The sequence below is a fragment of the Anabrus simplex genome, chromosome 7 (genome assembly GCF_040414725.1).
Source record: "Anabrus simplex isolate iqAnaSimp1 chromosome 7, ASM4041472v1, whole genome shotgun sequence".
NCBI classification, from domain to species: Eukaryota; Metazoa; Arthropoda; class Insecta; order Orthoptera; family Tettigoniidae; genus Anabrus; species Anabrus simplex.
Genome location: NC_090271.1, coordinates 305863685 through 305879148, shown reverse-complemented (window position 1 = coordinate 305879148; position 15464 = coordinate 305863685). Strand labels below are relative to the sequence as shown.

Sequence of the window (15464 nt, the reverse complement as noted above, 5' to 3'; positions counted from 1 at the left end):
AGAGGTCACGTAATTAACCTTCTTTTCATTTATTAGACCTCAGTAGATTGGGTATTTCTCCCCTGTGTTTTGGTCCGTTGAGGACAACTTGAAGGTGGAGTTTGGTGTAGCCTTTGAGAGGCTTAAATTTTGAGAGCGTGGGGCTCTTTTGAAAATCGAGTGTCATATGCCTCGTGGAGGCTTTTTAGTGTAATTTGGAGCAAGGGCTCCGAGGTATGAATGGGGTTTTCTGCCCCTCTGTTGAAACTAGTGTCTTTGAGGTAAAACTGGGCTGATTGCCCAAGCATTGTGTTTTCGGGGCTCGAAGCCCAAATCCTGTAAATATTGTGACTCCCCGTTGATTTGCTACATTGTACCTGCCATGCTTGTTATATCTTTGTTTTGAAAAGAAAATATAACCTTGTTAAATTTTGAAATTAATTTCTCTTTCGTAGCTTGAGATCCATTCACCACCCAGCACCTTCTTTCACGCCTACCTACCACAAAAACACGGTAACAATTATTATTATAACAACTTCCCCCATCCGGAGGCTGCCACAAGGACACAGTATGTCGACTACACAGTATTTTGTCTTCTAAGTTACTGTTGACGTTGCTAGTTGAATTACATCAGGGGACAACGAAAATATTGAAACAAAAAGGCCTCCAGCTCAAAAACTGTTTGAAAAATCACCACCTCATATTTTTAGTTTTCATCGTGTTTTTAAGGAAAACTTTTTAACAAGCACTTCATATTGTGTGTCTAATGTTCTTAATTTATTTTATATATATATATATATATAAAATAACTTCTGACTGACTGACTGACTGACTGACTGACTGACTGACTGACTGACTGACTGACTGATTCATCATTGCCGAAACTACTGGACATAAAGGAATGAAATTTTGAGAATACATTTATATCACATTGTAGGTGCTCCCCAAGGGAGGATTTTTGGATTTTCTGTCGCTAAGGGGGTGAAAAGGGGGGTGAATTTTTAAAATGAGTATATCTATATCTCGAAACTTTAAAAGTTTACACATGTAAAAATTGGCATTTAGATTCTCCATTAAAAATAAAAAACACATATTTTTTGTTTTCGGAAAATCCCACTAGGAGGGGTGAAAAATGGGTTGAATGCCTTTAATGAGGATACTTATATCTCAGAAACTGAAGATATTACAGACCTGAAAATTGGTATTTAGAATCTTCTCTAAAAATAGAGAAACATGTATTTTTATATTTTTGGAAAATCTAATTAATGGGGGTTAAACAGGAGTGACAAATGGGGTGAATTTATAGAAATTTTTAAAATTAGAGTTCACAGATGTAAAATTTGGTATTAAGAATCTCCTTTAAAAATAAAAAAAACATGTATTTTTGTTGCTAAGGGTGTGAAAAGGCAGGGGGAGGGGGGCAAAATTTTGAATGAGGATATCTATATCTCAAAAACTTAAAAGTTTACAGACGTAAAACTTGGTATTTGGAATCTCCTTTAAAAATAAGGAAACACGTGGTTTTTTTGTTTTTTTGTTTTTGCAAAATCCCATTAAGGGGGTTGAAAAAAGGGGGAAAATTGGTTGAATACCTTTTATGAGGATACTTATCTCAGAAACTGAAGATGTTACAGACATGAAAATTGGTATTTGGAATCTCCTTTAAAAATAAAGAATAATGTATTCTTTTGTTTTTGAAAAATCCAATGAATAGGGAGTGAACGGGTGTGACACATGGGGTGGAAATTTTAAAAAAAATTATATCTAGGACTACAATATATCTCAGACACTTAACATGTTACAGACTTGAAAACTGGTACTTCTGTAAAAGAAAGAGATGTAGATACTTTTTTTCAGAAAATCCACTTAAGGGGAGCCAAAAAGGGGTTGAATTTTTAGAATGAGAATATCTATAGTATATCTCAAAAACATAACATGTTACTGAAGTGAAAACTGGTATTTTTAATCCCTTTCAAAAATAAGAAACACGTATTTTTTGTTTTCGGAAAAACACTTGGGGTAGGGGGAGGGGCGGATAGAAAGTGTTGAAAAGCGGGTTGAATTCTTTGTATTAGGATACTGATATCTCAAAAACTGAAAACGTTACAGACGTAAAAATTGGTGATTGGAATCACATAAAGAAATGCATATATTTTGTTTTCGGAAAATCCACTTAGGTGGAGGTGAAAAAAATTGAAAAATTAGTTAAATTATTTGCATGAGTCTACTTATGTCTAAAAAAACTATAGATGTTGCAGACATGAAAATTGGTGTTTGGAATCCCCTTTAAAAGTAAAGTAACACATATTCCTTTGATTTCGGAAAATCCCATTTAGGGGGTGAAAGAATTGAAAAATTTATTGAATTATTTGTATGAAGATACTTATACCTTATGAAAACTAAAGTTGATACAGACATGAAAATTGGTATTTGGAATCTCCTTTAAAATAAAGAAAAGCGTGCTTTAGGGGGAAAATAAACTTGGGGGGAGGGGGTGGAAAGGAATTGAATTCCTTTTATGAGGACAAATATCTAGAAAACTGAAGATGTTACAGTCGTGATAATTGGTATTTAGAAGCTACTTTATAAGTAAACACGTATTTTTTTGTTTTCGGAAAATTCACTTGGGGGGGGGGGGTGAAAGGAAGTGAAAAAATTGAATTTTTTTAATATGGGTACTTATGCCTCAAAAACTGATGGTTGCAGACATGAAAATTGTTGTTTGGAATCTCCTTTAAAAGTAAAGAAACACGCATTTGGGGGGAGGGGGATCAATTTAACGGGAGTGGGGTGAAAAATGAGTTGAATTCCTTTTGCGAGGATATTTATATCTCAAAAAAAATATGTTACAGAAGTGAAAATTGGTATTTGTAATCTCCTTTAAAAATAAAGAAACACATCTTCTTTTGTTTTCGGAAATCCACTTACGGGGGGAAAGAACTGAAATATTCGTTGAATTATTTGTATGATGATACTTATATCTCTAGAAGATAAAGATGTTACAGACGTGAAACTTGGTATTTGGTATCTCCTTTAAAAATAAACACGTATATTTTTGTTTTCGGAAAATCGACTTGAGGGGGAGGAGGGGGTGAAAGTAAGTAAGGAAGGAGTCGAATTCTGTTTAAGAAGATACTTATCTCAGAAACTGAAGATGTTACAGACGTGAAAGTTGGTACCATATTTTGAATCTCCTTTAAAAATAAAACACGTACTTGTTGTTTTTGGAAAATCCACTTAAGGGGTTGAAAAGAATTGAAAAATTGGGTGAATTTTGAAAATGGGTACTGGAATATCTGCAGTATATGTCTAAACTTAACATGTTACAGACATGAAACTTGGTATTTGGAAAGCCCTTTAAAAATACAGGAACACGTTCTTTTTCTTTTTGAAAAAGGCACTTAACGCGGGGGGTGGGGGGTGAAAGGAAGTGAATAATTTTTAATGAGGATGCTTGTATCTTACAAATTGATGATGTTACAAACGCGAAAATTAGTATTTGGAATCTCCTTTAAAAGTAAAGGAACATGTGTTTCTCTTTGTTTTCGGAAAATGGGAAGGACTGATAAAGAAGTTACTTATTTTTATGGGGATTCTTATAGCCTATCCCAAAAACTGAAAATGTTACAATGTGGAGATAGATATTTGGAATCTCCTTTAAAAATAAGCATTTTTTTTATTTGAGAGAAGACTGTTTCTCATATGTACAGTTCTATGTTGCATGGTCATCTTAGCCCTAAAAGGCAATAACACAAACGTGGTTTACAAGGAGTTTGTGGGGTAAATGAAACTCGATTTGTTGGTGAACGTTTATACATTAGGGATTTTCAGATATTGTCTTAGTACAGTACTGAGGAACGATTACTTTTATTATTTTACGAAATCCACGCGAGCGAATCGCGGGTAACTGCTAGTATATATATATTACTGAGGATGACCCTATGCCGGGTTGAAACCTGTGTATGTAAAATTTCATCTTAAATGGATGTAATATTGAGTATTGACGAGGAGGAGAATCAACACAGTTTTGTACAATTTATAAGAAAATATGTTACATAGACAATCATAATGGTCTTGTTTGCCTCTGTGCGGATATTCCACTCATTAAATCCTTTTTGTGGCTTTCATTTTGATAAGTGGTGTTTTAATGTTGAAACTGTCACGTATTTCTTCATACATCATCTTGCATGTAATTGTTTTTCTTTTTTTTATTTGATAGTGGACATCTGGTCAGTTGGCTGCATCATGGCCGAACTTCTTACTGGAAGAACACTGTTTCCTGGTACTGATCGTATCCTTTTCAGGCAGTTGTATTTTAAGTGGTGGTTTATTAAAAATGTTTTTTTAAATGATGCAGAAATATTTGCCCAAAAATTTTTGCAGTATTTTCTTTTATATTTTTCTCTCTTCAGAAAATTCTCTGTCACTTTATATTTTTGAGGGCACTCTCTTATTTCTTAGTCCCTGCAATAATGCAGTACATTCAGCCCTTGAGTTCACTGAAGGCTGCAGTTAAAGAACATCTCAAAGTAAATCAGTATGTGCTCAAAAATGGTGTAACCCTCTTAAGTCGAAACATTCCAGATTAATGTAGTAAGACTGAAATTGTTTGATAACCATGAAGAAGCCCCTCCTCCCACCCCCTCCCCTCCTGCACATTCTCATGCTATTTCACTCATCAACATCACAACTTACTTGCATGTTATTTGCAATATTTTTGGTTTTTGTTAAATAAATAACCTCAAAGTGTGTTCAGTGAAAACTTACAAGAGAATATTTTTCAGTGAATTTTGCAGATTAATTAATTAACTTATTTATTTTATTTTTTATTTTCTCACTCAGTATTGCAAAAGTGAATAGTGAGGGTACCAGGTTCCTCGATGAAATCTGCCCTTGGTCAAAACTTGTTCTCTTCTAACCTCACGTTATTACTCATAGATTTTCAATGTGAATCATATTAATTTTATAAGATATTTGTTTCTTAATTCCTGTTTTGTATACAATCAGAATGTGCCAAAATACTTTAATTGATGATGTCACCCAGGTGGCAGATTCCCTAACAGTTCTTTACGTAGTCTGGTCTTAAATTATTTCAAAGAAATTGGAAATTTATCATGCATAATAATTTTGCATCCTGTTGTGGTAATGAAATTTTCCTTCTACCACTCCCAGCTTTTTGGGTAAAAATACCCGAATGTCCATAATTTTACCCCCATCTCTGAGTTGTCCTTTTTGAAACGTAGAAATGCATAGCTAGTTTGGATTTTTAAAAATCAATTTCAATCACAGCCCGCATTACACTTTCTTGCATTCCTTCACCACTTTTTGGAGCCGTATTAAACAGTCAACTGCCAAATCTCAGACAAAAGTGGCATCATTGGTTACCTTGTAGTGTGTTAGCCTCTACCTAGGTCTTAAAATAATGGCAGCGTATTCACAAAGAAATTAATATACATTTTAGAATTAAAGGTGAAGAATATAAATAGATTTAGAATTTTATTAATTACTATATTTGCAGAGATTTGAAAAGAAAATATAGTTCATAATCTTGACCTATGAGTTGTAATTTGTTTGCTGAAGACCTGCATTGAGAGAAACTGTATCCACAAAATAATTCTTTAATCATTGCTTTGGTTATAAGTTAAACATTTCTACTGCAGCTGCTACTACAACTATAAAATAATATTGTCATAAAATAAACCTATTTGTATAACATTAACAAATAATCAGAATAGAATCTAAATGAATATTAAGTTGTAGTGGTTATGCAAATGCACTGAATTGCATCAGTATGAAGTACAACCTGTGTAGCTCAGTAGGAAGAACGTTGAAAATTAGATGGCAATATCTCAGGGTCAAATCCTCGTCACTTCTTTTCTTTTTTTCTTTTTCCTTACATGATTATATAATCAAGGATTATGAACTTCATGTTGTTGGTCCGTATTGAACTGAGATAACATATAAATTATAAGCAGGAGAGTTTTCCACCTATTCAATACATAGTTGTATTTACGTTATTTACATTACATGGGACTGGTTTCAACCCTACTCGGGGTCACCATCAGCCATATTTAAACATACACAATATTTGACGAAATCCCAAAACATGTTACTAAGCAGTAAGAACCTTATGAATATATAATTTACAATATGATTTGTGGTTGAACTAGGCAAGGTGCTATGGCGCTCAAAATGTTGCAAATGAAAGTGAAATATTACGAGTGACATAGGTGAGCAATATATAATACAAGTACACTAAACACGCTAAAAAGTCTGGGTATAAAAGTACAAATGAGATGCTCTGTGTTGTAGGTCAATTTCAGTATGGTGCAAATGTTTAAAAAAAGTTTCAATTTGCACTGAAACTAATTCAAGCTGCAAATCCAGTCTTTCCTTGACTGTTACCACTGACTTCTATGGAAAAGGGTAGCAGACAATTGAACACTGACTTCCCGCAGTGCCATGTCTTGTAGTACTTGTGGTTCCTGAACCAGTGAATTTAGGTGAAACGTATCACATATATGCTACTGGCGTCCATACGAGTAAGACTCCTATAAGGCAATGACAAGCATACAGTGAAGTGTTTGTTTGTTTGTTTTTAAGGCAGTTAATCTTGTTGTGTTCACCTTAAAACTGCAATTGCCAATACTATCTTATCAGTTTAATGTTCTTAAAAATACTGTAGCTTTATTTGATTACTGTCAGTTGTTGATGTTAATTGGAAATAACTGATTCTTTTTCCTCATTGTTTCAGTGCAATTTCATACCAAGGAAGTTATTAGTGAGTGAAAATTTGAGTAATAAATATAAGGTCCTGGGAGTATTCAATTAGAAGGGCATGGATTTTACTAGCCTGTTATTGTATGTGTCAGTGTTTGTATTGATTGTATATGTAAATATCTAGTTCATAAAACTCCATTTATGAAGTAGTTCTTAAGTTTTAATTACAGTAATATGGTTGAGGATAAGGTTGCTGGAGCTCTTTGTTATTTTAATATGCTATACATACTTGCGCATGTTATTCTTGATCAAATCTGATCTCAAATGTATTGTTCCCAGGGAAACTTCAAAAGGGGTTTTCACAAACTGTTTCCATTGAAAGAAGGCAGCAATCCGTATTAATCATTTTATGTTTTTTTTTAACTCACTACAGTAACTGATAATTCATTCAGTTTTTCTTCTGGTATGTTTTGATAGCTTAATGAGTTACGCAGCTTGAGTTTGAGTATTTCAAGAGCCCTGAGCAGCTGTTTTTCAGTGTGTTTACACTTTGACTCTTGCTAATTTCAAATTACTATCACTAGTTCAACTTTGCCCACCTGATAGCATGTCTTGTTTCTTTCAATTATCATTTCTAAGTTTATACCAAAGTTCATACTTTAGAAATACTGTGAGTATGACTTCAGCTTGATTCAAAATCTTTTAAAATTTAAAATTTAAAGTGGTATGAATTATATTGCTACATAAACAGTTCTTGATGAGAATTTGTCAAGTAATTAAGTGAATCACATTCCTGTTTTAAATATGAGTGGGTTTGCTATTTGAATATTATTAACTTAACACATTAACTGCCGTGGTCCCCATTTGGGGATTACTTTGCTCTATAAGTTTTAAAGCACTCTTTGGTGTTCAGTACTCGTTCAAGCCCGAGCATGAACTTATTGTTGCTTTGTTAACAACATATTACTAGTCAAAGAACATAAGTACCACTTTGGCCTGAATTTATGACAGTGCTTTTTACATTAAAATGTATCTCTTGGTCAACTCTTGTTCTTTTCCGACCCCTACGCTATTAGCCTTTGCGAGGGCTAGGGATTCTTTCATTTTCATGCCCTTCGTGGCCCTTGTCTTCCTATAGCCGATATCTTCATTTTTCGAAGTGTCGGATCCCTTCCATTTTTTTCCACTCCACAAATTCATCATTCATCAATCCATATTTCATTAATCATCCTTCCAGATCACATCTGGAATGGTAAACCCTGACTACGGTCAGAAACATTGATCATTGATCAGATAATCAGCCAAATATGATTAGTCTTCTCACGAATAAATCCACCGGTTTGGACATACAAAATCAGCAGGTCCAAACAAAGACATCACTCGGATACTGTGGGGTGTCACTTAGAAGATCAAGGCGAGTCGGAGCACCTGGAAGGCCAACAGATGACATGCAGACACATACGGTTAAGAAAAGACTGAAATTCAATAAACCAGGACAATTTTCATTTTTTGCAACATTAAATATCAATTCAATTATGAAAGTTGGCAAGTTAAAACATTTAACAGATGTATTGGACCAGCATAAGATAGTAATAACAGCTCTTCAAGAATTGCGCAATACAGATCAGGACCCGTTAGAATCAGGAGGATATCGCCTTTACAAAGGTCCTCCAGGGAAAAGAGTGATGAAGAATGTTCCTCAATTTGGAGTAGGATTCTTGATCCATAACAGCATATTAGATTCAATTGAAGCTTTTTCTTCGACCTCCCCAAGAATGGTACTCCTAACAGTTAAAGTAGAGAATAAAACATACACATTGATAAATGTCCATGCCCCAACGAATGACAAAAATAACAAAGAAAAGGAAGAAACAGAAAAATTTGGGGAAGAATTGGACCAGTTGATATCAGGTATCTCTGATGCACATATTAACATTTTACTTGGTGACTTTAATGCTAAAATAAGAAAAGAAAAACGATTTCGTACAGTAGTGGGTAAATGGCCAGCACATAAATTTACAAATAAAAATGATCAAAGATTAATTGATCTTTGTATAGATCATGGCTTAATTTTGGAATCTACAAGGTTTAAAAGAAGACCACACAAACTAATGACTTGGAAATGCCCTAATATTAAATTGGGGGAGTTCCAGATTGACCATGTGGCCATGGACAAGAATTATCACAAAGAAATTTATAATGTGAAAGTACTCCGTGGGGTAGACATAGATTCAGATCACTATATTTCCAAGATTAAAATAAAATTGACGCCAAAAAAGAAGAACAAAATATCCAAATCCAAATGGAGGAAGAAGTATAACCCTAGTTATTTAATTAATAATAAACTGTATTTTGAAAGGTCTAAAACTCCTCTAAGCGACAATTTGGGGACAGTAATTGAAAAATTAAAAATCATAGCTGAAGAAATTGCTCCTGTTAAAAAACGAAAGAAACATGCTTGGTGGAATGTGGAGTGTGACACAGCAATTCAAAACAGGCACAAAGCATGGTTGAATGATCAACAAAAGAGAACAGAAAAGTCTCATGAAGAACTAAATAATGCTAGAAAACAAACAGCCAAAGAAATTATAAGGGTTAAGAGAAATTATCACAAAGAATCATTAAAAGCCATACAACATAAGACGAGGGATTTTTATAAAACGTTTCGACAATACCAATCAAACTATACTCCACCAACACTTATGATGAGAAATACAAATGGAAAACTGGCACATAGTAACCAAGAGAATGCAGAAATTTTAGCTCAATACTTTCAAGAATTACTAATAGCAAAGAACCAACACAATACCTAGAGTATGACCTTCATTCAAAAAATAAAACACCGATAGAAAAGATTATACCACCAGATTACAATGAAGTGTTGAAAGCCATCGATTCACTTAAAAATTACAAAGCTTCAGGGGAGAATCAACTAACTGCAGAAATATGGAAGAATGCTAATACACAAACCATTCAGAATTTACATAAATACCTCATAGACATTTGGAATACTGAAAAAATGCCCGAAGAGTGGAATATGGCGATAATACACCCTTTACATAAAAAAGGTGATAGATCAGATCCCAACAATTATCGGGGGATATCATTGCTGGATATCACTTACAAAATTTTTTCAAAGTTATTATACATGAGAATTCAAGAACAGCTTGACTGTGAACTTGGAGAATACTAAGGAGGCTTTCGTCCAGGGAGAAGTTGTCCAGATCAAATTATCAGTTTAAAGTGGATTATGAAGCATCATAGGGTTAGAAACAAAAGGTTATCACTTTTGTTGATTTTAAAAAGGCGTATGATAGTATCCATCGTGAGTCATTATTGAATATCCTAAAAGAATTTGGTTTACATCCAAAACTTATTCGCCTTATTGGAATTACCCTTAAGAACACTAAATCTAAAGTCAGATTTAGAAATGAACTCTCAAAGCCATTTGACATTAATACTGGACTTATGCAGGGAGATGGACTCTCACCATTATTGTTTAATTGTGTGTTGGAAAAAATCATGCGGGAATGGAATAAGATGTGTCAACCTAACATCAAGATTGGCAGAAAAATAATACTCAATTGTTTAGCATTCGCTGATGATCGTGCACTACTTGCTAATGATATGGAAGAAGCTAAATTGCAAATAGAAGAACTTGATAACATAGCAAGAAAAGTTGGATTGCAAATTCCATATGAAAAAACAGAAATAATGCCAACCTTCCCTGTTACAGCACCAACCATTACCTTAGCCAATACCAAACAAATTAAAATTGTGAATAAGTTTAAATCATCATCATCTAAAGGCTTCGCCTTGTCGCTGCAACCATTGATCTCTTCTCTCTGCGATCCTTTTCATCTCTCCATAACCTTGGCATCCCATCATCTCAACTACCTCTTCAATGATCTTCTTCCGTGGTTTCCCTCTGCCTTTCTTTCCCATCACCTTGCCTTCGAACAAGTTCTTTATGAAGTTATTATGCCGGAGAATGTGACCGAAAACTATCTTGGTGAAATTATAACTTGGAACACCAATGAAAAATCATCAATAGAAAGCAGAACATTTAAGTTAAAAAAAGCACAACGAATTACATGGCCAACGTACAAGAAAAAATCTCTTTCAATAAATGCTAAACTTCAACATTACTGTTCCGTCATTAAACCTGAAGTGACTTATGCTTGTGAAACACTATTTAAATTGAACACCAAAGCAACAACTGATACACTGCAAAAGGTTGACAGAAGGGTACTCAGAACAATCATTAATAAAAAACATCAGGTGGATGGACAGTGGAGATTATTGCCTAATGCAGTGGTTTATAGGGAAAGTGAATCTATAATAGATACGATGAGAATCTATTTTCTGTCGTCTTTCTAGATTAAATGATAATAGGATAATAAAACAACTATTTAATAATTTTTGGAAAAGTAAAACAAAAAATAATTGGTTTAAAGAGGTTCAGAATGATTTAGAAGAGCTGAATATTACAATGAAGCAAATTGAAAATAGAGAAGAAAAAAGGATTCTCAAGAACAAACAAATAAGATTGTCATTAAAAACTGTACAACACAAACAATATGTCATATCTGATGAAGAAAGGGCAGCCAGGTTAGCCAGAATGAAGAGGTTTTGGGAAAGGAAGAAGATGATGCAAGCTAAATCTTCAGTTAATTCTTTGTTAACGTAAATGTATTTGGGTTTGATTTAAGTGCTCCAATGTGGGCGTAAACTATGTAAATAAATAAATAATAAATAAATAAATAAAAACTGTGACCATCTTATATGTGCACAGCCTAAAATGTGAAGGTTTCTTTGTACCATTCCCCAACCATTCTGGCTGGTATGGTGGGAACAATCATGTGCATCACCGCTGAGCTCAAGGTTATGAGAAAAGGCAATTGAGTTTAGTTGAGATATTTTTCCAGTTTGTGGCTTGTGATCTAGTGTTACTTGGGTTAGCATCATGCAGTTTTGGTCACTATTCCAGTCATGAAAGGAGAGTTTTTCACTTCAGTTAAATAAAGGAGAGAGAGAGAGAGATATTTTGATATAAACTTCAAAATGCAGATTTTACACAGGGCAAAACATATTAATTTGTATAGACTGCAATAAATTTTGGTGTTTCTGAGTGTAACATAAGACATTGACAGAAAGACGAAGAAAGGTTTACCAAGCGAGTCAGCCGAATTTATTAGCATAATCTGCTAGTAGTCATTGTGCAGAAGTTGTGTGACGTTGTGATCATTCATTTACACCACCCAAGGATTGTCTTAAATCAAGTTAAGCTAGTGTCAGATAGGAATTTAAAATGTAACCATTTTTATGAAAATGAATGTAATACGGTATTTTCTTCCATTCCTCCTGGCTATACCACATGTTAAATGATGCAGGTTTTGGAACATGCTGGCTAAACAATGTATTTTTAATGCAGTTGCCTTTGCTGCCAAGCCTCGGAGTAGACCATTATGCAGTTTTCCAAGAAAGTATGTATTTTGAAAAGTTGCATGCAATTAGGTGCTGCGTGGAATTATACACGGTAGATAAACATGGTTACTCGGAGCAGTGAGGATTCAAACCCTCCTGCACTCATGCCTTCCATTCAGGAGATAGTAGGTTCAAACCCCACTTTTGGCAGCCCTGAAGATGGTTTGCTGTGGTTTCCCATTTTCACACTAGGCAAATGCTGTGGCTGTACCTTTATCATGGCCATGGTTGCTTCCTTCCTACTCCTAACCCTTTCTTGGCCCATCTTCACCATAAGACCTATTTGCTATCTGTGTCAGTGCAATGAAAAGTTCCATTAACCTTTAATTAGTCGCTCACAGAGATTTCCTCCGGGCCGATTACATTGTGCACGGTACTGAACTTTCCAGTCGAACCTATACCTTTCTCCTTGTTCATTTGGACTCGTCCTGTCAGCATTTCAGCACGATCATGCATCCTGTGTGTGTGTGTGTGTGTGTGTGTGTGTGTGTGTGTGTGTGTGTGTGTGTGTGTGTGTGTGTGTGTGTGTGTGTGTGTGTGTGTGTGTGTGTGTGTGTGTGTGTGTGTGTGTGTGTGTGTGTGTGTGTGTGTGTGTGTGTGTGTGTGTGTGTGTGTGTGTGTGTGTGTGTGTGTGTGTGTGTGTGTGTGTGTGGAATCATTGTTGTGACGAGTGACATCGCCTGGTCGTTTCCTCCGTGTGCGATTAAATTACCTTATATTTTAGTGCATATTTTTTATTTTCGAGGTCGATGACATTGTTTTGTTCTTCTAAACGTATTTTAGAAAGATATTACTTCATATGATGAAATCGTCGTAATGGTGAGTCTCACGAATTTAATACCATAAGATCATTCAATATAGTTAAGGTCTACACTATTCTGCTTTTAGATCAAACAAACTGTGTAAAAATATCCTACAAGTACTTAAAATGGTTTCTTTTAATTATACCAAAGAATACTGCAAACGTACATGCCAAAACAACATATCAAAGGACGAAAATGATGCGTATTTTTAACCCCGGAGGTTACCTCCGTGTGCGACTAGTAACGTAATAATTTTCGTGTGACTAGACAAGGGTTAAGGTTATGGCATTTTGAAAAGTAACATTTGACTAACGCATAATATTATAAATTTGCTCATAATTGTATGAAGTATGACGTGGCTTAGACACTACGGGAAGTTATTGCACAATATCAAAGTACAAAGTCGTCCTAAAGTTCAGAACACAAATGAATGGATTGCAGCCCATGATTTTCCAATATAGAATGCAGCTCTATTAACGGCTACACATACTTGAAATACTGTACAAGTGATCAGGTGGTCGATCCCCGATTATTGGTTGTATCCACTATTTTCTCTGGCATTTCTCTTTACGTTGTCATCTTAACAACCAGTAATGAAACAGTTGCTTTTGATGTTATTTGTAATTGTGTCATGACTTTTCAAAATACTTAATTTCTTGGAAAATTGCATAATAGTCTACACCGAGGCTTGACAGCAAAGATGAAAATGAAAATCCACAACCTGTTTCCTGTCATTTGATCGGGTCAGGAATTGAATGAATGAAGCCCCATCTAGCAGCAAGAATAGGAATTGTGCCAGCTGCCGAAGCCTGTCGCACTCCTCTAGGGTGAATGAATGACAGATGAAATGAAATGATATTGGAGAGTGTTGCTGGAATGAAATGACAGGGAAAACTGGAGTGCGCTGAGAAAAACCTGTCCTGCCTCCGCTTTGTCCAGCACAAATGTCACATGGAGTGACCGGGATTTGAAGCACGGAACCCAGCAATGAGAGGCTGGCACGCTGCCGCCTGAGCCACGGAGGCTCTACAGCAAAGATAATTGCATTAAAAATGCATTGCATGTTCCAAAAACTGCATCATTTAACATATGGTATAGCCAGGATGAATGGAAGAAAATATTACATTAATTTCCATAAAATTGATTACATTTAAAAATGCCCAGTAGCTTAACTGGATTTAAGACAATCCTCAGGTGGTGTAAACGAATGATCGCAACATTCGGAATGTATTCACTATATTGCACAACTTCTGCACAATGACTATTGGCAGATTACACTGATAAATTTGGTTGCTTATCAGCATTATATAATAACAACCCAATAAGGGCCGTTTTCCCCAAATGAGTTTAAACTAGGTTTATTTTAATCTGGTTTAAGTCTGAGTTTAAACTAACATTCATTTTCCCCATATTGGTTTAAACTTTGTATCTAGTTTAAACCTGGCTCAGAGTTAAACCTTCTATATTGTTGGTTTAAACTGCTGTTTATATTCAACCTTCTTGATATTTTATTAACGTATCTGTAATTTTCCTAACAGAAGGGTTAGTTTTGACTACCAGTACTGCAGCACTTTAATGAAAAACGTACTAAAATTATAACCTAGTATTAGTATTAGAAAAATGGGAGAATTTATTGAAATCTTTGGTTAAATAGGAAATAATTTTGATGTGCAAGAGAGGTTAAGAAGCCGCGTTCCAACAAAAGTTTACAATCTTGGAAAATCGGATGTAACTGAGTTCTTTGATGGATTTATAATTCATAAGCGAACAGCAAGGATTGTCTAGTATCGAAGAAGGATTAATTTAAAACGTCAACTGCACGAAATAATGCTATTTCGCTAGAAGCAATGATTCTGGTTGCTTTAAGATATGATGCAGCAGGCATTTTTTTCATTAACAACGGGGACCACAGACCTTAAATTGCAGTCTCCTTATAATATTATATACTGTAAAATACTGTTGGTGGCATGAATACTGTAATGTGAAGCATAAAAATATTCCTACATAAGTCGTGTAATACGTCCGCTCTTCAAGCGGTATCTGGTGGCTGTAGTCGCTAAACCGTGAAGTCAGCATCGTCTGAATCCGTGACAAGACGGTTCGAATCTAATTTGTCGAAAATATTTTTACCATCAGAATGTTGACCGGCACGGTAGGAGAGGCGGTGGTATACAATTTCTAATCGCTAGATTATATATTTATAGGATCAGAAAAACAAAGTGTTACATGCTTGCTAGTAAACTTGTAATAGAATAGATTATAGTTAATAATGTTTCATCGTATCTATTGCCCGCATACCAGCAATAGAAATATTAATGCTGTAGGGAGAAGAGTATTATGCATACAGTACGACATATCGCGAACTTGGTTATGTTATAAACGAATATGGAATCAAGTAATACATCTCCAAATAATACATCCTCAGTGGTCTGTCTGCTGGATCCAAGGTTTGTGAGATTGATCGCGGCCGAGGGC

The 15464-nt window shown here is 34.9% G+C and overlaps 1 protein-coding gene across 1 annotated transcript in view; it reads left to right on the top strand.

The window, feature by feature from the left end:
- LOC136877599 (mitogen-activated protein kinase p38b) overlaps positions 1–15464 on the top strand; it is a 166720-nt gene that overhangs the window by 72508 nt on the left and 78748 nt on the right. Inside the window, exon 6 of the mRNA XM_067151763.2 lies at positions 4199–4270. Within this exon, the coding sequence (XP_067007864.2) occupies positions 4199–4270 (72 nt within the window). The remainder of the gene's footprint in view (positions 1–4198; positions 4271–15464) is intronic.